Source organism: Xiphophorus hellerii, chromosome 21, assembly GCF_003331165.1.
Source record: "Xiphophorus hellerii strain 12219 chromosome 21, Xiphophorus_hellerii-4.1, whole genome shotgun sequence".
NCBI lineage: Eukaryota > Metazoa > Chordata > Actinopteri > Cyprinodontiformes > Poeciliidae > Xiphophorus > Xiphophorus hellerii.
This window is the reverse complement of record NC_045692.1, coordinates 12512362-12539763: the sequence shown is the minus strand read 5'-3', so window position 1 is coordinate 12539763 and position 27402 is coordinate 12512362. Positions and strand designations below refer to the sequence as shown.

The window sequence follows — 27402 nt, the reverse complement described above, 5'->3', positions numbered from 1 at the left end:
TATTCCTCCAATTTAACTGTTCTTTTATTACTTATGACTGTCTTATAGGTAATGAACAGTTGTCAGCTCCTTTCATATGCTTTCTTGGTCTTTACACGTCAAACCAAGAAGGCCCCATACTTAAACCAGGAGTACGAGTCAAGCCTCAAGACTTGAGTTTTTGGAAAAGTGTTTACTTCATGTAATGAAGAGTAAAAGGCAGCCAGTATGTGAGCGTCAGACTGCAGCTGCTGCACATGTTTAACTGGGAAAGGATGTTCTTATTTGCCAGTAATGTTGTTGGATTATGGGTCATTAATGGCTCATGGCAATCTGTAGCTTCACTGTTAAGTTATCTGCAAAATTACAAAGACCCTTCCGCCTATCAAATTATAAATATCAAATTCTAAGCACTTCTTGTTCAGGTAATGCGGATATACAGGCCTCCAGATGAGTTCAGTTCTTCCCATCTAAATCAAATTAATCACTCTGATTGATGTGTAAAAATGTTGAATAGTTAAGTCAAGTTTATTTGTAACACATAGAAACAAGGTTTTTCAAAGTGCTTTGAAGTAAATAATTATTTAATATTCCAGCACGTTTAATGGAAAAAACAAGATCTACACAAATCACAAGTGGGAAAAATAACTGGAAAGATTTATTTTGGATAGAGATATTTAAGGTGATTAAAAATGGTAAAAGTTGAAGGGGAAAAAAACAAACATTTATTAGAGAGAACAGGAAATGATTCAGAAGAACAAAAATACTGCCTCTCTCTCCAAATTTCCCAGGACTAAAAATGACAGTGTAATCAAGGACAGTGATAAAGACATGACAGATAATGAATTACCTCAACCCCTGATTTAGCTGGCTAAAATAATTAATAGCCGTTCCTAGAAAGGAAACTACATCCTGCTTTAAAGGGCAAATGAGTAGAGGAAGGTGAGGGGAACAAATGGAAGGACTTCAGTTTTCCAGATAACTTTTCCAAAGTAGGGGTAAACTCATATTAACAAGCCAAGTCAGCAGAGAGAAAATATGTTACTTCTCTTCCTGCGTCTGCATCTCCCCCTTGTCTCCACATGCAACTGCCTCATTTGTGATTTTTGGGAGTGATGGGGATGGAAGGGAGAGGTCTAAGGAGGAAGGGAGGGAGCACACAGTGTAAACTGAGCTTCCCTTGTTTTTGGCACCTTACCGAGTGCAAACAAAGATGAGGGGGTGGAGGCTTGGGGAGAGAATATTAGATGAGTCAGTTAAGATATGGTAAAAGCCAAGAAGAACAGAGCAGGTCATATGAGGACAGAGTGAGCTACTCTGACTTTGAGGATGTAACTTTAAGTTTAGGATCATGTGTAGCAAAGAACCCAAACAAAACTGGTAGGGAGTTTATTTTGGGGGGCTGATATGGAGCCACTGAGGTTGATTCTAGACAGAGGAATGTCGTTAAAGCTGACATCTTTTGGGTGTGAAGAAGGTGGATCACGTCTAGAGATGCACCAATAAGAGTGCTGTTGACAATTTCTGACCTCCACTTTTTGGAAACACTGACCTGATAATATAGAAGAAACTATTTTCTGGATTTCCTGCTGATATTAAAACAGCATCCTCTGTGCATTCTAAACCATTATGTCAACTCTCAAAATGGTGCAAGCATTTTCAAATCCAACATGTTCCTCAACAAAGCCTGCAAGCTCAAAAAGATGAAACAAACCAATTCCATTATCCTCCTTTCAGCTTTCCTGTTATCTGTTCGAAATCTTGCTTTGTCTTACAGCCTGAATGAATTGAAAACGTGTCAGAATGGTGAATATCAACATGTCGCAGAAGATACAGTTTAGTCGTAAAATGTCTTCTCATTTCAAGCCTCCTCCTTCACTGTACATTATGTAGAAACTTTATGTCTGATTCCCGCTCCGACAACTTTTACATCAAAAAATGTTACTCTCAGCTGAATATTCATCAGCAAGGTTGTGTTCGCTGACTTAAAAAAATGATTGGATTTTCGTGTTTCAGCCAGGGCTAAAAAAAACAACCACAGCCACTTAATTTCTCCATGTTTTTATAGTTACATGGTAAAAATACAACTCAGTCAAAAAGAGAAGGGCAGTTGTTGCGATGCTGTGACGAAGCCTTCATATAATTATATATTAGGGCTCATTTGTCTGGTTCTTTAATTACTTAATCTCCCTTTACTATTTGTTTTACAGAGATTGTGGCTCATCCAGTAGGAAAACAACACTCAACTTACAATCTTTCAAGCTGAGTGTTGTTTTCTCGGTTCTACCCCATTACACTTTCCCTAAAGAATAACTAGTGCAAAAACAAAAGAGTCTGGGTTTAGCAAAACTGAAACTTTTAAAAACTCCCTCAAAGTAATGAATCACCTAATCTTCATCCTGCAGTCACTCTTTTTTATTCATCCCTTTTCTCATTCCGTCCCAGTTCACAGTCACAACACTGATATTTTCATAATTTGTCAACATGATGGTATGAACTTAAAATGATTGCCTGATGGCGGTGTTTTTGTTCTTACCTCAAAGTTAACAGATAAGTTTCTTTTGAGGGCGATTTCATAGACTAGGCTAATCTCTGATTTGCTGGCATCAGTTCCTTCCTGTGTCTCCACTTTTTCTTCTGGACTCTGGATATGAAAGAGAAAAAAAAAATACTGTAAATGTGTTTTACTGAGCAACTCATTTAGCATCTGACCAGACATGTGACAGAGATTAAAAAAGCATGGATATTTTTGAAGCAAATTCAGGGCAGAAAAATTATCAACCCAAATTATTATTGATATTTGAGTTATTCAGATGATAAACATCCACAAAAAAGACAATCGTTTATATTCCTGTTGGGTTTTGTCAGCTAAGTTTAATTTAATTATATGCATATCAATGCAGATTTGAATCTGCTGTGGAAATCATTAGATGAACAGAGTTGACAAGATCTATAAGGTGCATTCAAGAATACAGCTTGAAAATTTCAAAACAATATGTCTAGATGAAATGTTTTCAACCTTTTTTTCTGTTTATCTCCAAAAACAGAACATCAAATTATGAAACAACAGTTACAACTTTCCAAATAACATTTTAGCTGCTAAACCCTGGCAATCAAATTTATTGTCATTCATACATGTTTGTATGTATATATATAAACAAATCAGTTTCTAATTGACATATCAGAAAGTAAAAAAAAATAAAAAAGAAGAATGTTGTCAATTTAAAAACCTATTAAAGGGCAAAGTAGACATTTGAAGATAAATCTGAACTGTTCAAAGTGTTTAAAAAAAGTAGAAATGGGCTGTATTTGTATACCAGCTAATATGAGCAAGTAATATTAGGATTATGTGAAACTAGTCAGTTTTGCAGTAAAACATCAGAATGTCAAAACAAAATAAACAACCAAAACAAAACCCAATTTTAAGTAACCCAGCTGTTCCAGAGTAAGTTCAGACATTTGAGGATTTAGGTTAAAGCACACAGTAGATATAAAAAATCTGTACAGTCCAGTTAGGATGCTGACTTTTTGTGATGTAACAGACGTACAGCCTGAGAAGTAATTTTATCATTGTCCAGCATTTATTTATTTATTTTTATATTTAAATCGCTTACATACTGTACTTTATTGATATGGGATTAAAGACTTCAGTTCAGGTCCACATTTTGTACAACAACTAGGTCATTCACACAATGATTTACATTCAAGGGTTTCCTTGTTTTCTTCATTAGGTATTAAATTGTGACTTTAAATTAGATATTAAGAAATATTTCTTTAATGGAATTTGCTCATTTGACCCCAGTTTAAGCTTTGACTTCAAGACTTTCGCTTATACATAACTAGATCAATAAGAGAAACTGCCGGGAAATCAGCAGCTTACAGTCACTTCAGTTGATAATGAAACCAAACTCAATCCAGTGAGATCATATCCCACAACAGGGGGCTTTCTGCTGCCTGTAGCCTGCTGGAATGCAGCGTTATGTCTCGATCTTTATCTTTTCATGTCCAGCTCTTTGTCTCATTAAGTCTGACTGGCTGCAGTCCTTCCCCTCAGGGTTCCGTCACTTCTTCTGGTTCATTGTGTGACCTGACGTGGATCGTGACGAGTACTTTGAGAAGAGATTTCTTGGATTTCAGAGGAAGCAGACATTGCACCGAGCTGGAACTCAATTCAGGGGAGATTTACTTGCATTTCTTATGACACACAAAGTAAGGTGGAAACATTTGGGGCAGTTTGGAGGCTTAGATCATCATTTGTGATACACAGTCACCCTGGTAGTGCCCTTTTCTGTAGAAATGTAACAGAAAACAAAATCAGACACTACAGCCAGGCTGGCCTAGAGTATTTCTTTTCTGATGATCTTCCAACAGTTCAGTTATCACCATGTTTTAGTCTATTTTAACAAAAACTTTATTTTTCCTGTCTATCTTTGGTGTTTTACATAATAAAAGCAACATAGTCCAATTTTCTGATTCTCAGTTAAATTTCAGCTCAGCTTGCAAGGCTGCATTTTCCTCTGTCGCTATCAATCCTGAAATGCGTGATGAATAGAGAATCCACTCTCAAGGTTGCCTTAACAAGCAGCCAGGAGAAAAGTTTCTGAAAGGGAGAGGAAAAACAAGCGTCGGCTGGAATGGACCGGACTTCAGCACTGCTTCTGCTTATTAATGGTCGCGTCAGAGTGTCCTTGTCGTAGTGCAGAAACATATACAGTGCAGCATCACACTCACCCTGAAGGAACTATTTAAATGAAAAGTGATGGCAGGCAGAGAATAGAAAAGAAAAACTTATTAACCTTGAGCTACAAGCTTATGAGCAACTTCTTTCATCGGGTGAATGGATTCTAGATCAAAAGGGAAGACTAAGAGACTCAAGATTGCGAAGACCAACAAACAAGTGACCTGGACAAGACCAGGTTTCTCCAGGTTGTCCAGGTTTCTCCATATTCCTGATGAAATTCCTTCATCAGGAATATGGTGTTTCTGCCATAAGCAAAGCAAGACACCAAAAGTAATAAAAAGACTCATAGTAGCTTCATCTAGCTACTATTTTGTAGCGTATGGTTATGAAGTAGTGAGTCTTTTAAATCTTTGTGAAGTAATTTTTTTAGAAATATTAGGGTTTTTGAGTATGAACAGGTTGTTGAGGTAAGTCTTGACTTTGACTTGACCACTACATAGCCATATTTATGGGTTTTAAGGTACAAAAAAACACTGCACACTACACTTAATACATCTTTATTGAAAAAAATCAAAAAGTGACGAGCGAGTATTATTTTCCTCAAACTAATTTACTCTAAAATGTGTGGATTTTATGTGACAAAATACAAAAGAGTTTCAAGAATATGAATATTTCTTAATTCTAAAAAATAATGCAAACATTTTTTTTCTTTAAAGAAAAACAAGTTCTAAAACTTCTTGGAAAATCTTGACGCTCATTCATCAAAAGCTAAACAACCAAGAATCAAGTAAGACAAACCTTTAGCCTTTCGGATGTCCTCGTCACACCGAAACATGCTGGAGCACACACACACACTCGCGCATAGACAGAATGACATGCTTATATGGTCTACACAATGCGGCTCAATTTGTAAATCAAGACTCAGCAGGAGCAAACAAAGAGCTCGTTTATGATAGCCGACGCCACAAGACAGCGATGCAGGTAAGTGAGAAGAGCCAAAGCGTTTTAAATATCCATCAACGATGCCAGGCAACTGGGACAGGGGGTAATTTGATTTCCGGTGGGAGATGCTAACAACAGTTAACAAGTATGACTTTAAGAAACTTCGGAGAGGTACAATGACATTGGGAGAAGGCAGGCAGAAAGAGTAGGAAAACAGAAAATGCAGCCCTGCCAGGTGCAAAGTAGACTGTGGGGCTTATGTGACACATTAGAGTAATTAGAGCTGAGGCGGATTTGGCTTGAACCTGATTAAGGGTGGATACACACTCATCTTGGTAACTGAACAAAAACAAAAAAACATCTTTGGATTCTTTTCAGATAGAGGAGAAAGGAACCAAGAGCACAAAACCTTTTCACTTTTAATTAAACTGAAGTTTCAGGTTGGAATAGACCTCTGAGGTGAAAGCAGCGAAAACACCAAATGGATGCGATTGCAACATAAAACCAACATGAGAAGGCAAGTTTGATAAGGCTGACACAGCTGACACATATCGTGCTTTTTAAGATTTCTAATTACCCAACACGTAGTAGAAGAGGTGAAAATAGCATAAAAACAACTTCAATTTTTATATCTAACTCAGTCCTTTGGAATACGGGTGGGTGTGCAGAGAGTAGCTATGCTGCAAAGAGTAAATGCCACATGGATCCAGACTGATTAACAGATGCTGATAAGAAACTAACAGCTTTCCTTTCAGCTTCACAAATGTGTAAAAATAGGTTTTTGTGCTTGGTTTGGCATTTCTGACCAAACCAAGTTTCTCAAATCTTTCCAAATGTGGATGACGTAGAGAAATTCAAAGGGTGCAACAATGCCAACATGTCTCTATTAAACCTCAGGTGTTATTCTGTGTCATTTCGAGACTTTAATGAGTTTGCTTTTACCTGTGGTGGCCGTTCAGGGATTGGTTCATTGCGAAGTGCTTGGAGGGCTTTCATGGCAGCGTTGTGCCTCGCTGCTTGGCGGGTGCGTCCTTCCCCGATGAACTCCCGACTCCCCACAGAGAGCTGCACGTAGAAGATCTTAGGGACAGGATAATGGTACCTAAAGCACACAAAGAACCATCATGTTTACGCACTAAAATTATGTTTTTAGTCCTAAATTTTAAAAGGATGTCTATGTAAGATGTAAAACAGGGGAAAAAGAAGGTCCAACACAGCTATCAATTCAATGACTTTACACCATTCTCAATTTAAAAGGCCCACCACTTCATCAGGGTCAATTACTACACAATGGTCTGTTGGCCAGCTATCTGACTAATGTCTTGCTATTGAATCTCAGCTCATGGATGCAAAACAAAGCACAGGGACATATATCCTCCACTCTTTCTTCTCGCCCCAAACATAGATTATCCTCTCTTTCACTGGGCCTTGACAAAGTGGGGCTGAACTGTCAGCGGGCAGATTTAAAGGTCTGTGTGCATGATACCCCTCCCCACCGGGTCAGTAGGAGAAGAGCTGAGAATGTCTGCCAAATTGGGGAAAAGGAAAGAAAAATAGTGGGAAAACTAATAAGTGAGGAAACCAAAGATTTTAATATCCCTCTCCCTGTCTGCTTTAATCACTGCAAAGATACACTTATATTCACAAGCACATACAGACACTCCATATGTGGTCGACACAAGCTGGGATTTATGGAAATATGTCTCGATTAGTGCCTAGTTCCCAGACTGTTTTGCACATTTTCATGTTTGGCAGTGGGCTTCTATTCACAGAATGAAAATCTTAAGGTAGACCACATTTCACAACAAGGTTGATATGTATAAAGCTGTCCCTTTTTTTTATTTTTATTTGTACAAATATCTCCACTACAACATCCTGCTCGGGTCTGCAGTGAAGCTGCACTTTTACGAGGGTTCATGGATTCACGAGGAAAAAAAAGAATGCATTAAATGATGTGAGACCTAGAAATCTATGCGGTTGGTTTCGTAACAAATTACACATATGCTCCTCATTAGATACAGAGAAATTAAATTAGGATAGTCATAACCCAACAATCCCTTTTTGATACATACAAAAACACTTTTAAAGAGGACATAAATCTTTTTTACAACTGAGATTTAATGCTAAAATCTATCTAAACTTAACAGGGAACCCTTCTGATCCATCATCAACACCGTAATGAAAGTCCTTCCCTCATGGAACATTTTATTAACCAACCCGATTGCTTACCAAGAGTACACCAATCAATCTAATAAAAAGCATTGGTACCAGATGGATCTGATGGCTCATGGTTCAGATTTCCACATGCCCTTGGCTCTTTAAGGTCAATGGTAACCCTCGTTGCAATTTAATTAAATGTTGCTGTTGATGGGTTGTGGTAAAGCCACTTATCATAAACCCACATTTCTTTACCTTCCAAAGCAGAAAGATGTTTGCAAGATTCATGGGAGCCATGCACAAACATTGTTTCTGAGGTTTAAAGCTATTATTTGTGATTTTTTTTCCCCAAGTGTCTTCAGACCATTAAGAACGTGTTCAGCGAGACCAATGTATAAATATTTACGGTATTGTGGAACTGAATTGATGTGAAATGATGCCTTGAATTATGGATGTTGGAAAAAACAACACCTACACACATTCAGATGCCATGGCATGTAACCGAGTATTACAGAAATTCAATAACATTTTCAGGTCTACACCGGAGCACCATCTGGGTTAGAGACAAGTTATTCTGCACACGACTTGACTAAGAAGTTGGGAGCTCGGAATGATAATGAATGAATGATAGCTGCTGCCATCAGGCAAGAGATACAGAGCAATAAAAACCAGGACAAATCGCCTAAAAAACAGTTTTTACCCGATGGCAATCATGGCACTAAATTCAAAGGCATAAGAACTTCTGCTCTTGACACCACTTTGTTAAAAAATGTAAATTCTGTTGCGACACCTCCAGGCGCTGCAACCATCTTCTGATGTCTATTTATTTCTCATTTTGTACTATTTATTTCTTTATCTTTGTATATTATGTATATACACATAACCTGCATCTTAACTCGAGTCGAGCAAATCTCAATCTCGTTGTAATCTGTTGATGACAATGACAAATAAATCTTATCTTATCTTATAAAACACCAGAGTTGATCACATTCTAGTGGAAAGCTGGAGAGTTAGACATTGTTTGACTGAAGTTTTGAACCCTTTATGTATGTGTTCATGTTTTGATGGAAGGCTTGTTTGCATTTGTATAGAATAGAATAGAATTCAACTTTATTGTCATTGCACTGTCACAAGTACAAGCAACGAGATGTAGTTTGCATCTATCCAGAAGTGCTCTACAAGATATAAATATTTATTTACAGATGTACAAGACTATGTACTGTATGTATGGACTATAAGGGGTTATAGCAAGAGATATAGATATTGTGTATAAATATAAATATGGGAGCTATATGCACAGTTTACACAGATTATACAGAATATACAAGAATGTTAGGGAATGGATTATAGATAAATAATGGCAGATAAAATGTATGTTTGCACATACATATCAATTTTTAGAACCTAGAACCCGTCACACACAATTCAGCCTGCTCAGCATGAACATCAATGCTACATCCGAGTCATTTTAATCCCTTTCCACCATGCTTGGCTTGAATGTCTAGATGCCTAAATTCATTGGTGAGATTGACTGATTCGCTAGTTGAGTTAACAACTAATTAAACTGATATACATGATTAATTTTTTTTGATAAAAGACATTTTTTGAAAAATATTCAGCAAATATTGTGAAATTATTCTGAGGCTAATATCACCCAGACAATATTTTATCTCTTTTAGAATAATAAAAACAAGTAAGGAATATTTTCTCTGTAAGGGACAGAAAAAATAATATTTTCCTGCCAAACTAAGACCATTTCTCATTTTGTATATGGAGATTTCAGGCAGCAAGTATGCCTAAAATCTGTATAAGGAACCTCTCTGACAGATATCAGGATAGGTTACTTATCGATGTCATAATTAATATTTTTGCTTGGTTTGCAAACATTACCAAAAGTAGGAGAGATGTCTATCATGTGATTCAAGTGGCTGGTTCCATTCTGGAAACAGCTTAAAATTTCTAGAAATCTGTGTAACTTTTCTACACATCCTCTGTTTCTCCTTATGTTCTTAAAATTTGATTCCACCGAGATGAGAAAAAAATGAATCAGCATAATACTCCCAGAATTCCAGCCGGTCTTTCTCCTGGCCACAGCCCTCCTCTCATGCGTCTACTCTTAACTCATGGCCACAGGAGTCTTCCCTGGGTGGGGGCCTGCCTGGGCCTCGCACGTCAAGCGTGGCCCCAGGTTCTCAGAGGACATGCCAAGTGCAACACTGGCTCAGGCCAACATCTCTGAGCCGAGATGGGAGCAGCTGGGGCTGCAGCACTGACTACAGGTGCAGAGGGGAAGAGAAGAGAGAGGTACAAGAAAGACAGAGAAGGACATGAAGGAGAAAAGGGAAGAAAAGAATGAGAGACGAGAGAAAGAGAGGGAGGTGGAGGGAGGCCTGTGGGAGACCCGACTCCACAACGTGGGAAAGTAGTGGCTTACACACAAGCAAGTAAGCCAAGAGTGCAGGCCAGCACACATGCACGCATCAAAATCACGCAGACCGAAAACAGAAAAAATTCTCATTAGCGTTCTGTGACCACGTCTGCCTGTTTTCTGCGTGATCATTATTATTTTTGTTAGCGGCCCTGCAACGTGGATGAAATTAGATCAGGACACCTGCTGCTAGAATATGGAGAGGGAAAAATTATTATACGAACAGAGAAATGTGTCGGTTCAAAGTGGCTGCGTGCTAGGAATGAGTCAAAGAGCAGAACTGATACCAGGACTCAATCAAATGATAAATCATCAGCATTTAAAAGTGAGTAATGAATTTTTCTTTGAAGCCCCAACCTTCCCTACAGCTTGCCTTTCATGTGGGCCCAGTTAGCGAAGGTTAACATTTCATTTTAATCATTCCAAAAGCCATGTGTGAACACACAGACAGAGGCACATTCAAACATCATGCTGCCTTTAAAGCCCACACACAGTCCTACTGGGAAATACAAGTTTTGTTATTGTAATCAGTGCTATGAGTGACATTTCAGCTGGAAACCATTTACATCAGTGCCATGAAAAAAAAATCTCCCTCTTCTAAATGCCTGTGCAGGAAAAACAACAATGTATTGTCTATTACCACGTGTTAAGCTCCCCTTGAACTAAACAACTTAGTTGTAATTCATTTGTCTTGACAGTTTGATTATTTTACAATATGTGGAAGTATTTATTTACAATTCTGTCACAAGACAAAGCAATTAGCCCAACATTTGACTGACTGCATGTTGCTGCTGACTTGACCGCAGTCAGTAGCTGCTTTCATAAAACAATTCAAGGCGGGATTAAAGCGCCAGCTTGGCCAGCTCTATGTGTTTAGTGAAAGAACAGGTAGTCACAGGCCTGCATCGGCTGATTTGTATATCGGCGAATAGGCTTCATTGGTTGAGGGAGTAGTGGTCATGGTTTGGACCAGCAAGCAGCAGGATTTACAAACGTAAAGAAGACTGAAGTAATTTCTCCTAAGTACATTAAGAATGATGTATGAAGTTATAAATGTGTGAAAATACAAATGTGTAACAGTTCTTCCACTACATGGACTTACTGTCTTGAAAAGAATGACATAAGTTACATTTCCATTGACCATAAACTTATTTGTAGGCACTGGGACAATGCGCAGCTGGCTCCACCAGAGGTCTCACAGCATCGCACAGTAAAACCGCTGACGAGTAAAGACATTTTAACTGTATTTTATATATTAAAGTATTCATGATGCTGACTGCCTTGGTTTTTTTCACAACAGTATGCAAATATTACCTTTCCAACATCACTTTTGTACGGTGATTAAAATAAGTTATTGTATTGAATGTGCCGTGTCGCTGCAGATTTTCGCAACATATTTTCTGAACAGATAAAGATAGAGCCTGAATCAAGATGTCTGCTCCAGCTGCACATGTTAGTAGTATTTGGCATCCACACCTTGAAACAACAGACCCCACCTGCATTGCTTCAACACTTCAGGTTGGTGGTCGTGGGTGTCAGACTGTGAGAAATGTTTTCCTGGCAAAACCTGGGCCCCTTGAATCCAATCAATCAGAATGCCAGAGAGTAAAAGCAGATTTTCCAGGACATGCACATTCCTTTATAGACATTACCTTCTTCCACACTGTCTATTTCCACAATCATAATACACCATGTAATTAAGTGCTAACAACCTTTTTAGGCACGCAAGCATGTGCTTTACTAAGCTTCTACATATTCCAAATTGAAAAAGAAAAGTAACTGAACACTTTTGATAAGAAACGTCAAAACTTTATTTCACACTAAAGACTTTATTGATCAGGCTTTTCATCTTATATGTGACCTCAAGAGAAAAACAGGAGTAAAATATGTTAAAAGAGATTACATAGTTAGAGAATCTAACTCTGACCTAAATTCTTCAACTTGCACATGGACAAATAGCAGCAGATGAATAGAGAGATGTAGTGGCCTTTTTGTTTCCCAGCATCCCTGAGCTTAGCCACCAAAACATCTACTGGTCACACACTGCAAAAATAAATACAACACACTGGGACAGAAAGCCTTGTAAAGGGGATGGGACTGCGTTGGGGGAACTAAAGGGTGACCAAGATCTGCAGGAAAAAAATAATATACACAAAAACTTGGATAGCCTCACTCCTCCACCAGCTGCACTTTCCTCCAATCTCCTGCCAGAACTTTACTTGTTTTCTCTTCCTCCCAACTTCCATACTCTATTCCATTCCCTTTATCCATCAAGAATGGCTCACTTTCCTTTCAGCCTCACGCGATCGCTCATGTAGAAAATACATGCCGGGTGAGAAAACAGCCCACGTAGTCAAGTAAACACAGGGCTCAAAACATCAAATGTATTGACGGGAGGTGGGGGGTTGTTCTTGGATCCTGTGTGTACGCTTGAAACTACCAGACCACAGAGGATTAAAAGCAAGATTAAATGTTATGATTATTTAGTAGACTACTATGAATGCTTAAACCCATACAAGCCAATGTCTTTACATATAAAAAAAAAAATAAGAAAGATGCGCCAATCAGGCAATTCTTTGGCTCTAACAAGTGATAGGCAGGTTAAAAAAGGGGAATATTTTATCTTTCAGAAAAAAGACTTTTGTTGAAATATTAGTTGCATTCACTACAAAAGGATACTGTGGCGTTTGGAACGTCAATGGCGAGTGGGTTAAGTAGGGCACAATCACAGTACTGTAATGTAAATGGGCTAATAGTGATAAAATATAGTTTTATTGTTATACAACAGATGGCAAATTAAAGGTTAAGCATCTAAGGATATACAACAATCTTTTATAAATCCTTCAATGGGAAAACCCAGTGCTTCAGCAGCAAAGTGACCAGCAAATGGAGTGAACACAGGTACACATAAAAATAAGTAGTTATATTGAAATAAAGGTTGTGGTGTAATGTCAAATATACAAAATAAGAAAAACTGCTCAATTACTCTAAATGGCAGGTTTCTCCAAAATTCAGAAGCGCAACACGACAATATCAAAACTATAAAAGGTGTTGTTTTGTATATTTGTGCAAAAACAGACTAGATGGAAATGGAAATTAATATGTAATTGAAATTAATTCTAACCCTCACTTAGTGGCGAATCAGTAGTCTGTGTTGGTAGTTGTTCAGTTTTCCACAGTTAAAACCCAAAATGAAAAGGGGTCTGAAACATGAATATTGAAAACAAAAATTCTGTTTATCACATGTGTTAATGTAGAGTCATAACTGAGGTATACAATCCAGACACTGAAAATAAATCACAAGCTGAGAAGCTCCTTAAATGTGCTAAGTTGCTACTAAGCAGCTGTTATTCCTTTATTAGATCTGACCAAATTTCAACTTAATTTCAGAGCACACTTTGTCAGTCCATAATAGGATGTTGCCTCTTCCCTGAAGATCACTGCTGTCTTTTATTATCAAAGTCAAATTACAGGTTCTACTGACACAGATGTGAAACCTGAAAGCTAACAGGTTACATAAAACATTGTTTTTGTGCCTCAGTTTGATTAAATTGTCCAAACTGACAGTGTTCACTGTTGTTACTGTTTGTTGTGGTTTGTAGTTCTAAAATGAGATGAGTGTTTTTTTTGGGGGGGTTTTGTTTTCCCCAAAAGTTCATGCTGAACTCATGGCAGACCACAAACCTGTGCAGGTCACTTATACTGAACACAACATGTTTACCGTAGTAAAATAAGGGATATTCAGCTTTTTGTTATATTTTACTATAGAGATCATTGTAAAAATATCGGTTTGTGAGCCCTGTGGTTTGTCTTTTTCTATTCAAACTGAGGAATGAAGCAGCACTCATTACTAAGGATGTATAAGAGTTTCCTCTGGAGTTCCTTAAGAATTTGGGAACCATGAGAAAAAAACTAAACCGTGGCTTATAAAGATTCATTATTATTCCACATGAAGGACACTAAAAGAGACAGGTGTGTATTCCAACAGAAAGTGTACTGTGAGTTTGATTCAAACCAAAGTAAACAAAGTATAAATTTGAAAGAGATTTGCGATATTTCTCTATTTCTCGTCACATCTTCCAGTGACGCATCTGACCAAAGCAGAGTGACTGGTGATTGTGATGTGGACTGAATTCAAAACAGTAGGACCGTGTGTTAAATAAAGAATAGAGAAACTGTTCCGCTGTTACAGAAGCCTTGGTAAAGTCATAAACACATAGGTGTATCTCTGGACTATAAATAAGCGCACATGAAAAAGAGCTGTTATAGAATTGGGACAGTTTAGCCCTTTCTTCCAAAATATACAAGAGATAGAACAGCCTTTAATACGTTTGGCCTGATTTATACCTGAAGGGCCAATGGAACAGGATATGATTTTGATCAACCTGTTGCTATTCTGTGAAGTTGACGCACAATACCAGTGGAAAGTAGGACAGTATGTCTCTCAGTGTGGGATGCCCATTAACCCATAATGATCGGTACCAACAATGGTTGCCAATGTTACGAAGCAGCAGTGTTTACAATCAAAAAAACAATGCATCCAAAAAGACCATTATCAAAACAGAAACAGAAACCCTGCTCTCCATATGTTTTGGATCCCCATGAAAAGACATTTTAAGAGTTTTAACTTACAGTAGAAGCAGTTGCATAAGTTCAGACTCAATTTTCAACCTTCGAGTCCATTTATTAAGTCAAAACAAAAAAACAACGCATAAATAATGTGTCAATAGCGTAATACTTAACTAATAAAAGCGACAAACATAAAAATAGATTTTTAAAAATTGACTGAAAATTAACCAAGGCAAATCAAAGATACTGCAGAATCTTAAAAAAACTATGAAAACTTTTACTGGATAATAAATTGTCCCAGAATTTATTGCAATAAACAATAATATTATTGTTTTGAGACAATTTTAAGGTAATGTACTGATGATGGCATAATAATGCAAGACGGATACACTTCAATTTTGAACAGAGTACTCCACATTAGAACTAGAAGACATTTTTAATATCAAACATAAAGCAACCAAAACCAGTAAACAAAAAGAATATAAAAACCACACACAAAGAATAGAATAAAATAAAATAAAAATAGATGAATAAAAAAAAAATAGATTATATCTTCTATGTAAACAAAATTGCCCTACAACAACAAAAAAAAAAATCATTAAGCAAAATTGAATTGATCATGAGATCAATTGATTAACTGCTTATTGTGACTGGGTTGCAGGTAATGTAATATTTTGTTACGTAAATTTTTGAGGCAATCCCTGCCATCAAACTGTCACTGAGTCTTCTGCACATGTCCACTACTATTTTTGCCCCACTGGGCGTGGAAAAACCACTCCAGCTATCTCGGGTTTGCAAGGTGCCTTCTCCAGATGTCCCAGCTGCTTCCACAGATGTTCTTAGATATTCCTGGATGTTTTCAACAGGACAGATCTATTCACATTACAGGCTGAGTTTCTCAAACGCTTTTCTAAATTCTACATTTTTCAATGTGAGATTGTGCTTGTGCATTATGAATTAATTTTATCGCTTCTTCCACGTATTCAAACAAGATGACGATGTGTGTGAAGGTTACAGAGCCACCTACTTGTTCACATTAAGTGTTTAAAGTAAGGCAGCAAAATTAACGCTTAACTATCGAACAGCGTTCAATCAACCGAATACGTGTGTATAAAAACAAGTTTAAGACATATATGAGGTCTCGAGTACCTAACTTGCCTTGCCATTGACACAGTCTGTCTCTGAAGTGCTTTCATTGATATAATCTAGTTTCAGACCTAACTTCATACACGCATCATCAAGGAGGCTGATTTAAGGAGGACAGGGATGCAAAGTCCTAAAACTTGACTGAGAAGAGACTAGATGGAATGGGAAAAAAGATTTCTGTATCATAGAGTCTGGTGAACACAAATCATGTGAGCATTTGTTTATGTTGGAGCCATATCCCTCCCACCCACACACACACACCCCCTCATTCAATAAAACACGGCTTTACGACAATTAGGACATAATATCCTTTCCACTGGTATGTCACCCATGGGGATTTATATTCTATAACAGGGAAGTGATTTGATTTTGTGAGCTATGCACATGTGTGTTGACATAAAATGAAATAGAGAAACTAATGCAATAAAGAAGCTATTTCTTTTGAAGTTCCTGCCTGTTTGGATTTGGCTGCTTCTTTTTATTTGGGGGCAGCTGTGATGATAAGATGGAAAAGAAGAACCATATCTGAGGAATTCCTGAGTGAACCAAAGAGAGAACGCTGCGTCCTGACTATATCCTGAAGAAATGTAAAGGCTAAAGGAACAAGGAGCGATATAAAATGTAACCCAGGCAGGGACAGAGAGAGACAGAGTTGAAATTAAAAAAAGAGGAAGAAAAAAAAAAGATGACCGCTTGTGTTAAAAAGACTTCAGAGGAAATGTAATATGTTCGAGCAGGAAGAGATGAGAGGAAATGTTGGATATAAAAAAGCGCTGATGGGCAGATTTGCCTTTTCAATGAGTGGAGTTGGCCCAATTAGAGAGGCGGGTCACCACACCTGAGTTCCTGGGCGTACTTTGTGTCTGAAGTGCCATCTGATATTCTACAGGCACGGAATAGATCTTTTCATTCACACAGTCCACACATGTACACACTGTACCTTATGCAAGTTCTAGCTAGGTATGTTCATTTCCAAGGATTCTACCTTGCAGCTATGAGGCAAACTTACTACACAATTAAATAATAAAACAAGGGCCAAACCAAAATTTTCAACAATGCATGCCATAAACTGGTCAGACATAGTCTATATAAACAGTTGCCACATGGCGGTGGAAACAAGGTGAGACTATGGCAGAACACTTCAGTCAAGGTTCTATTTGTGCTCATTTAATTAAAGCAAGACTTTTATTTATGCTAATTTGAGTTCAAACATGCCTGATCATACACTGAACCTCTGCCTCAGTAAACAATAAGGGCAAAGGCACCCAAATAATTCAGAACGGCTCCTATCTAGCTATCTAGTTAGCACCTGGCTGCAATGTCTTGCTCGTACCACAAGGTGGAAACGCTGCATTTCAGAGGGTTGAAAATGTTTTATGTTTAGATTTTTTTAATAGTTTCTTTATTTTCTAAATTTTAACCAAATTTTAAGACGTTTCTCTTTACGTCAAAGTTTTTAGACTTTGTTTTGCCTGCTGCAGTCTTAACAATGAACTTAATCACTGCAAAATGTCCAGTGAACACATTATAGTTGAAAATGCCTTTTTGTACTTTTTCGGCTAAAGGAGGCTTTAACCAAAACTCTTTTTTTTTTTACTAATAAAACAGCACACACCAATATTATTAGAGGCATAGTAATTAATGTCAGACAAGAAAAGAGAATAAATTTAAAATAAAGATTTGCTCTGTAATGTTTTTGTTTTTAGCAAGTCGTTAACATTGCTGGAAAAAATGGCAACAGAACCAGTCAAAACAAAACAAAGTAAAACACTACATGGGATTCTTCTTTTTATGGTTAAAAATAATGAAATTACCAACTTTTAACCAGGGGTAGAACAGAAACGGTAGCTTTTTCGACTACAACTGTGTCACAATTTCAGTCAGGCCGCAGGTGACTTTTCTTCTTTTACGCTTCAGACAGAGAAAGCAGCAACTCACCGCCTTGTATCTGAAAATCATCAGAGGAGGAAATGTCACAGAGCAAAGCACCCGCAGTCATTCAACCCACTCTTCTTCCAGCTGACATAATGTTACTGTCATAACCAAATGAGGGCTGGGAGGACACTACACAGCTTTGCTTCATTGGGGAAAGTCCAATCCAAATTCTAACTCCCGCAGAATGCCTGCACCCACCAAGCCCACTGAGACTGGACCAGAGGGACGAAAGCTGGGAACGCCGAGGATTAACTGGAGGAGCTCCTGCATGACTCAATGGAACCAGGTGTTCCAGTGATAACACAGGAATTGGGGATTGCCGATGAAAACGGCTGATGTCATAAGATTTCTTGAGGACACAAGTATGCAGGGTCTCTGCTACTTCGTCTGATACAGTCCAATTTTTCTCAATACCCCAGATGTAGAGGTGGAGATTTCAACACAACTCTGAATCCAGCATTAGAGAGCTCAAGCTATTTAAATAAGACATGTAACTCTAAACAGACAGAGTGAAAAACGCATGATGGACTTTGGTTTCGCTGGTGTCTGAAACACCCAAATCCATGTGGAATACATCATTATTTAGTGACTCTGCCTTAAAGATTTATTAAACAGCGGACATCCTTCATCAGAATAGACCAGAAATCACACACGATTGCAGTCATCGGTCAACTAAACGGATGACTGCAAAATTGGCAAAGCAGTACTCCTAGGAAAATTAAAGCATACTCCACAAATTATAGGTTTAGGAATAGGTAGAAAAATACTTCAAAGATGCAGCAAATATTTTCCGAATCCAACCATCAGTTTTGTTAGCCACACGTTTCACAGCAGTCCCGAACAATGGGGCGCCCATTTCTGAACGATAGCGGAGACGGATCGCTCGCTTAAACATGGACTTGGGCAGTAAAGAATTATGCTCAGGTCCTTCACCATAAATAAGATTCATTAAGACACTGATAAATGCACATTTCATATTATCGCAGCATTTCCTCCGCAGGGCACTTTCTGAACGAATCAATACTGGTCTCGGCGGTCATTAGAGCACTGATGGATCAGAGCCGGGCTGCCCTTTTAATGGGAAGATTTTCCATCAACACGACTCTGGATCGCTCTTATTCATCATAATAGGTAAGGACATGGTTATGTGGAAACCTCCGCTTCCCCGCCGCATCGTTTAGTTGACGGATGCCAAATATGGCCCGTCACTCCGTTACATAGTCACTCATCTGTTTAAGAGAACTCCCATCCACAAGGTCTCCCCTTCATTAATCCCACCCTCATTCACACTTAAAGAAAGAGGCCTCATGAAATCATAAGTGACCTTGGAATGAAATATTTCTCTGCTGTCTGAGAGGCACACATCTTTAAACTCTTCCCTTTGCCACGCCGGTTGAGTGAAATCAGAAAAGAAAACAGACCATGAGAGATAAATACTACCGGTGTCTTCTTGGAAACAGGCGACACTGACGGATAGATGTTGGCAAGCAGATTTTCTCCTCTACCCCAAAGACATTCATCTTTCTCCCCCCATCAGTTCCTACATGGATCAAATAGTAAAAAGATGTGAGCCAGATGCTAGGCTCTCTGCTGACTACCCTTAGTTACTCAACACTGCCACTGAGTCACTCATTTTATCTGGCAACATAATCTGTTCATATAATAAATCTCATCTCACAGAAGAAACGTCAAACGCCAAGGTTGAAATGAACTAAAAGCAAACACTTCTGTATTTAACACTTCTGTATTAAATACCTACTTGTTTAAGTGATAAGAAAGTAAGACTATTGCTTACGTTAAAAATAAAAGAGATGAATATATACAAAGTGTTAAATAAATATCTTTCTCTAAAGCAGCTAAAAGAGTACTCGATCAAAATTGGAAAGGAGTCAGGAAATGTGTAAAGTGATGAAACACTGCCACCTGGAGGGACTCAAAGTGATTCAAAGCATTTCAAATGAGCCTTTATCAAGTTTGTATTTTCAAGTCCCCATGCTTTAAGGGCCATCTGTTCTTTTAAGGGTCATAAAATGCTAAAATATAAGGTTACAAGAGATTATTCTCCATTAATCCTTATTTCAGATCAGAACCAGCTTTATTGGCCAAGGCTGTGAGCACGGACAAGGAGTCTGACTTTGGTTTCAAGAGCTCACAGAGTACAGACATCAATTATAAATGAGTAAGCTTAAGAAAAATAAAAGAGGATAAACGAAACAATATGCACCCGTGTGTGTATCTACAATCATTTATATAGAAATAGAAAAAAAAATAGAGCAAGGTTGAGGTAGTGCGTATGCGCTTATTTTCTTTTGTCACAGAAGAGTTTCTGAGGTTTTCAGTGGTTGAAATGTGATTTTCACAAACTATAATTTACAACTTATGTAAAGTGCTTAACAATTGATTCATGCATGAGTTTTCATACAGATAGGAATACAACCCTGATATATTTTGTTGAGATTTAAAGCGAGAGACTAACAAAAAGCAGAGCATAGTGGCAAAGTGAAAGGTAAAATGTAATGGTGAACCATTTTCCTTCCACTTGATGTCTATGACTTATTTGTGGTCTATCACATAGAATCCTAATAAAATATGTCTGAATAAAACAGATTAATGTTTAGGGGATATGAATACCTAAGATGGATGCTGTAATGTTGATTTTTGATTTGGCCTTTGACAGAACCTTTTTTAAAGTTCAGGCTAATCTTACTGCTTTATAAATAATAAAAGGTTCATTTACAGGAAACAAGAAAGGAAAAAAGAAACAAAGAAAGAAGGAAGGAAACAGAGAAATAAAGAAATCTGAGTTCATTCATTATTTCTGCACGTTCTGTACTTATTCCCATTTAAAACTTTTTCAAGCATAAAAATTTGATTTTTTTTCCCAAAGGCAGAGAGAGTTTGAAGGCTTTGATTATGAAACGATGACTGACACAGGGCTGCAGCTATTGAAGATTTTACTAATCTTGTGCTCTGCGGATCAATCCATTAATCCATCAATTCATACATCAGACAACAATCAGATTTTGAAGCCCACCACAGACTGTGCCTACCCATTCGTCCCATCAGAACTGCAGATCCTCACAGCTACATATCCTAGTTCAATCTACAGTCAAGACAGAAATGTTTTCTTTTCATTTCTGGAAACGTTTGTGCATCCAAAATATTTACAGAATATTTCCTTTCCAATAAAAAATAATAATAAAACACTCAATAAACAGCCACCTTATTCTTAGGTGTCATGGTCAACAGAAGAGTAAAAAGTACACAGTCACACCTTTTACACAAGTTATGTTGAAGGTGCTCACCTTTGGTTAATCATCCCTCTGAAGTTGTAATTAGCTCTGTAGTTGGGGATGGGTTTGGGATCCAGGGGCCTGTATATAGCTGGCTCCCCTCTCTTCATGGCAAGACCATTCAGCTCCACGGTGGGCGTTATACTGCCTGTGATGGTCAGAGAAGATTAAAACGAGAAAAGTCAACCATGGTGTTTAAAAGTAAACCACTAAATCTACTTCAGAGGAGACAGATGAGGTAAGATGGACAGAAAGCACAACTGTCAATAAAGCTAAGAAAGCTAATAATTAAGAACCAATAACTTTTATTTCAGTGCCTTGCAAAAGCATTCATACCCATTTAACTTGATATATTTTCGAGTTACAAACACAAATTTAAATGCATTTTACTGGGATTTTGTGTGATAGACTAATAGAGAGTTGAACATAATTGCTAAGTGGAGAGAGAATCATACTGAGGATTTATTTTTTTTACAAATAAATCATATTTCCTGCACCTACATTTGCAAGTCTTTATAGCAATGTCAGCATCAGTGATGGACTTTGCCCTAATTCTTCACTGCAAATTAGTTCAAGCTCAGTCAGACTGGATGTCTCTTATCTTAAAAGCAATTTTCCAATCTTGCCACGGATTCTCAAATGTGTGTTTAGTATCGTGAAACCATCCCAATCTTACATCCACCACCACCGTCTGCTGCGATGCTGCAGGATGATGTGTTCGGGGTGATGTGCTGAGTTACTTTTCAGCCACACGTTGTGTTTTTTATCAAGACTGAGATTTAAATTGTGGTCTGTTTCCATGTCCCCAACATGGTTTGTGCCAAACTGTGAATAATATTGCAGACATATGGACTTTGCAAAGAAATATCCATTGCTTAAACCCGCTTATGCTGGCAGAGACGTGTAAAATCCCATGTTTGTCCATCAGGTAAACTCACAATGAGAAACTCTGAAGTTTGTGGTTGCGGCATGAATAACTGTGAATATTTTTTCAAAGCACTGAGCAAGTGTGCACATATGTGTCCACTGACTAATTATTATGAGTTGATAAAATCCGAAGACAGACTGGAATTTTTTTTTGTGCTACCTGGGTTGCTGTTGACGTCGACTTTAGGCGAGCGGGGCGCGGGCCTGGGAAGGACGCTCTCGGCCAGCGCTTTGGCAGCAGTGGAGTGCTGAGCTTTCTTAATGCTGGTGCCCTCTGCCTCCCACACCTGCTCCCCAAGAGTCAGCTGCACCGTGAAGATCTGAAACAGCGACACCCAGAGGACAAACCAGCACATTACAGAACCAAGCAACTGAAATTGCATTTCAAGAAACACATGCTCCTTCGTGATGCCTATTAATATTAGAACACATGGAAAAAATTTATTTTTCTTTTTTCCAAAAGAAAAATTGATGAATAGTTTACCTTAGCATGTGCAGGGCCTCTCTCATTGAGGAGCTTGTACTGTGGCTGGATCCTGTTGAAACGGGCTAACTCATTCACCAAGCACATTGGAGTTTTCTCTTTAGGGTTTGCCATGTCCTCCTGGGGCGAGCCTTGAACACACAGCAGCCAAACACAATTTACTGAGAACAAAACTACAGTTTTTGCACCGTTCAGACGAATCATGCCTCATTTGTGTAGAAAACTCTGGTGGGAAACTGTAACATTGGAGAGTTATCGATTCATCTCATTACCTAAGAAAATCATCAGGAAGTGAATTTAGTGAATTGCTTAATTTCTTTGTGGAAGTTGTCTGTGATGGTCTGTAGGACAACAGTCAAGTCAATAGTCTTCCCCAAGACTGTGTAGATCATTACAGAACGTTTCTGTATCAAAGGCCATAATCATCATGACTAACAAAAATAAATGTTTCAATGATTCTGTCTCTAGTAAATTTATATAATTTATGAGGTTCACTGTTTGAAGTGAATTGTTGAGCCAAACGTCTCAGTTACATTCGGATTGATTTAGATGTGCCTATTGTTGCAAACTACAGTCTCAGCTTTTCATTGAAGCATAATAAAAGCAAAATATGAACAAATACAACAGTACAATGTTTGTCCAGAGTTAAAAAAGATACATCATTTGTTTGGGAATCTTCCACATAGTCATTATAATGCGACATGCTCTTCACGGCTGATCATAAACAGAAGATGGTGGTGTTGTTCTGTCATACCTGGTGGTGTGGCAGACACAGGAGCGTCCCCATATCCGACTGCAGGAGCAGGGCAGGCGGGTGTGGGGGCCGGGCCTGTGCCGTTGACAGAGGGCTGCAGACCCAGGGGTCCTGGGCTGGCCATGGCCGTCGGAGAAACTCCAGGGGAGAGGCCAGGACCAGCCAGGGGCGCTGCGGTCTGTACTTTCACTTGAGCCATGCTCTATTCCTGGAGGAGAACAACAGCAGGCCATGTGTAGTAACACCTCAAATTAAATAGAGAATTGAAACATCTCATTCATTTTACAGCCTGAAAAGTGAGCTGGACATTGTTCCACACACACACATTTTCAGAAGTCTGAAATCCGTGTAAGATATTTTAGAACATTTCTGTGCTCAGAGCCTGGAGAACCGACTCCAAACGGAGCCGTTCTCTCTCACATTCTGATCCACCGGCAGCTAACAGACACAAACAATGAAGCTTTATTCCAAGGAGCTTTACTCATGTTACTGCTGCCAACGGCAAAAAGGAGGCCGCCTGTGAAAGCGGCCCAAGCGAGACAATGGACATTGAATTACAATTTGTTTATCGGGAGGAACAAAGCACGAAAAATTATATACAGGTTTCAGCGGTCGATCGTAACCATGGGCCAGATGCAAATATACTGGTCCAGTAACGTTCTAGTCAGAAGTTTAAACTCTTTGTGGCCATGATTGTCATGCAATAAATTACTTAATTGGATATTTTTAAGGTGAACTGGTAACAAAAACAAGATTTTGGTGTATAAGTTTGAATTTGTTGTGGATTTGAAGAGTTTTAAGGTAGTTCTTCAATTTCCCATCTACTTTGTGCAACGCAGTGTTGCAGCATCACCCGTGCTATAGCCACGACGGATAGCTATAGTACAAAATTCAGTCGAGCTTCAAGGTGTCAATTTTAGAGAAGGGGTTTATATTTTGTTTGAAACACTCAATAGTAAATGTAAAACTTTCTAAACTGTGACAAGTGGCAATAGTATTCCATTATTTATTTATTTTTAAAATAACACAGAGCCTCTGTAATAAGAGGGTTTTCCTGAGCATGCTAGCCACGTTTTATTTTTATGAAGGTTGGTATTTTTAATAGGATTGTTGAAACTTTAATAGAATCGGATCGTTCCAAACAGGACGATGATCCCAAACACATCCAAACTAGCTAAACCAGCCTTCTGGTATTATCAAATCAAAGACCTCAACAGACAGCGTCCACGTAAACACTTGAGATAATCAGGATCACATCTGCAGTGCTTGTCGTTATTGAACTGTAGAAAAACAGCAGAGGGGAGACTGAGACCTAACAAGTTAATTTACTACACATTTTAATTATTTTTATTTTTATCTCGTTTTCCTCCTTTATAAGACCGAGTTGCACAACTAGGAGTAAGTTCGTACCACAGCACTGCCTTACAGAGAACCAAGGCAGTGAAAGCCATAAAGTTGGAAATCCCAATGTAGATTTTAAGGAATGCGTGCAAATATTTTGCCTGCAGCCTGTAATATATATGTGAAATGAATCTGTAGCATGTGCTGTTTAACCAACCAAAAGTGAAAATTGAGTAAACAATGCCGTAGTACCTGCTTTCAGCTAAATGAATCAGTTTCTTACTATGTTTTAAAAAAAAATGAACAGCATTAGATGAAGCATGAGTCTAACAGGACAGGGTTACAAATGAACTAGCTGTAAGCATACTAAGGGAAAACTTATAAATGATAACATTCAAAATGTAACACAAATTGTACTTTTGACTGAGCCCCACCACCGCCTTGTTAAATCATAAATTAACAGGAATTAACCCCTTTTTTTGGGGGGGGAAGCCGAGTTTAACTTGCACTTAAATTAAAGAATTAATTAAACAGAACCATGTCATACCAAAAAGTTCCGATCTGTAGGGTAGGGCCTGAAGTGCCCTAGTCCAAGTCTAGACTTTTTGATTCTCCAAACAATTATCCAAATAAGTTTTTATGAAAGCTACTTTTTTTCTGACGACATTTTAATACGTTTCCCTTCCTATTTTGTTGCTTTGTTTGGCTAAGTTGTGAAAGACTGTTTGTTTGTAGAAGTGTCAAACCTATTTTGTCAATGTCAAACTTATTTTGATTGGAACGTCAAAATAAGTTTGACATTCAAATCTTTGTGATCAAAATTTGTTTGATGATCTGCAACATGTGTGTGACAAAAAAAGAAGAACTCTTTAAGGAGGCAAACACTGACTGCAGTGTAACGATGCATGTCATACTGTTTAAGATCAAGTACTTAATACTTAATTTGAGAAACAAGGAAGCAAACAGTTTATAAACTGATTTATTGAGAGTTCAATCAGTTATATGAATAAAAAAACAGGTAAAGTACATATTCCCAGAGTTAAGAGTAGAGGGAAACCAAAGTCTAAACCTGTCAATCTCTTGGTTGAGGAATTAAACACTACAGCTTGAATGTTTTCATTCTGTTTTCTTTCATGTATGTATAACAAGTGTCACCTGTCCATACAGATGATGGTTGGACTAATGTAAACAACACTGCACTTCGAGGCAGAACACATGCATCTTTGACTCAGCAGCAGCTCCAGCTCATTGAAGTTCATGTATTTACATTTTTCCTGCAAATAGCGCTTGTGTGTCCAGCCTGCCCCTAGTGCTCTGGAAGGGGAGGGGGCTAGGTTACAATTTCGTCTGCTGCAACTCTCACTAACTCACGCATTATTGAAACAGCAAGTTATCGGGGTTTATCACTGTGTGTCACTGCAAACTGAAGGCACAACAACAAAAAACAGAAGAGGTGGTGTAGCGTTAGAGCCCGACTGACTGGCTGTCTGCAACCTATGCATCCCAGCTACTGCCCAGCTTAGCAAGGAAGCTAACGATGCCAAGAGGAAAACAGCGTTTCCTCCAAATGTCAGTCCCTGAAAACGGAGCTGCAGAATGACCAAATGTGCATACTGTCATGAGTGTGTCGCTGTGGGTTTCCTTAATCGGCAAAATTTTTAATCAGACGACCTCCGGTTAGGCTCGCTTAGCCGGTGGAGGTTCATCATGGCTGATCGGCCGAGAACACCCCTCTCTCTTTGCTAGCATCTCCACACCGCCCCATCTTCCACGAAAAGTCGTGGAAAATTCAGCCTGATCTAACAACACGCACGGACCGAGAACGACGTGGCAAACCCTCCCGTGACCACCTCACGATGACGGGACAGACATTTAGAGGTAACATTTTTTTTTTTACCTTTGTCCAGGGCCAGACCCCAGTTACACCTCCAACATTGGCAAACACTAAAGAGAACTGGATGGAAGAAGGGAACGCACCATCTTATTGGTCTGAGATAAACATGACAAAATACGTCTTGTTGGAAGGAAACAACCCACTAAGGAGATATTTTATGCAAAACCTACAGGTTTGGTCATTTCAGCGTAACCACAATGTGCAAAGCGAGATACGACAACTACCAGAGGTTAAGGTGAGCGTTGAATGAATCGGCGACCCCCCGCATTGAGAAAAATGGTTCAGTCCAGGTTTTGCTACCTCAAAGCTACAAGTTAACTTTTGATTCAAATCCATGCCCAGCGGTTCTAAAAGGGCTGTCTTGCAAGCAAGTTGTTTCAAAATAGCTACCCATTTTTATTACAAAATTGCACTTATATGCTACGAATTTGCAGTATTTTTAAATACTGATTGCTTGAACAAAAACGCTGTTAGAAATAATTAAAAATGGGTATGACACGGTAAGGACAGGATTATGAACGAAGCTTACTGGAGAAAGATAAAAATAAAACTGATCAGATCAAACGTATCACAAACCACAGAAAGTCACAATACCTGCGTCTAAAACCTGACCACATGTGTCATACTGTTAAGTGGTGAGTTTCTAAGTCTGTGAACACTTTCAAGTTATTCTTTCTTTCAATTTCTTCTTTGTAAAGGCAACAAGATTAAGTCAAAAATAGATATATTTGTAACATGCTATCGCAGCCAATAGAGGGCGACGCAGGACCACTTCTTCCCACTTTACCTGTTTTGAAATGCATGCAAAAGTATGTCTTCCGGTATGCATGAAAATAGTCTGCATTTAGTATACCTCTAAAATAAATCCGCTA

General features: G+C 38.4%; 1 protein-coding gene across 1 annotated transcript in view; it reads right to left on the bottom strand.

Annotated features, from left to right (window-relative positions):
- stau2 (staufen double-stranded RNA binding protein 2) overlaps positions 1–26640 on the bottom strand; it is a 92604-nt gene extending 65964 nt beyond the window's left edge. The window contains exons 1-7 of the mRNA XM_032551282.1: positions 26534–26640; positions 23296–23503; positions 22542–22672; positions 22218–22377; positions 21143–21278; positions 6545–6704; positions 2516–2623 (exon numbers count right to left, since the gene is read on the bottom strand). Of these exons, the coding sequence (XP_032407173.1) occupies positions 2516–2623; positions 6545–6704; positions 21143–21278; positions 22218–22377; positions 22542–22672; positions 23296–23494 (894 nt within the window). The 5' untranslated portion in view covers positions 23495–23503; positions 26534–26640. The remainder of the gene's footprint in view (positions 1–2515; positions 2624–6544; positions 6705–21142; positions 21279–22217; positions 22378–22541; positions 22673–23295; positions 23504–26533) is intronic.
- Between the last annotated feature and the right edge of the window lie 762 nt (positions 26641–27402).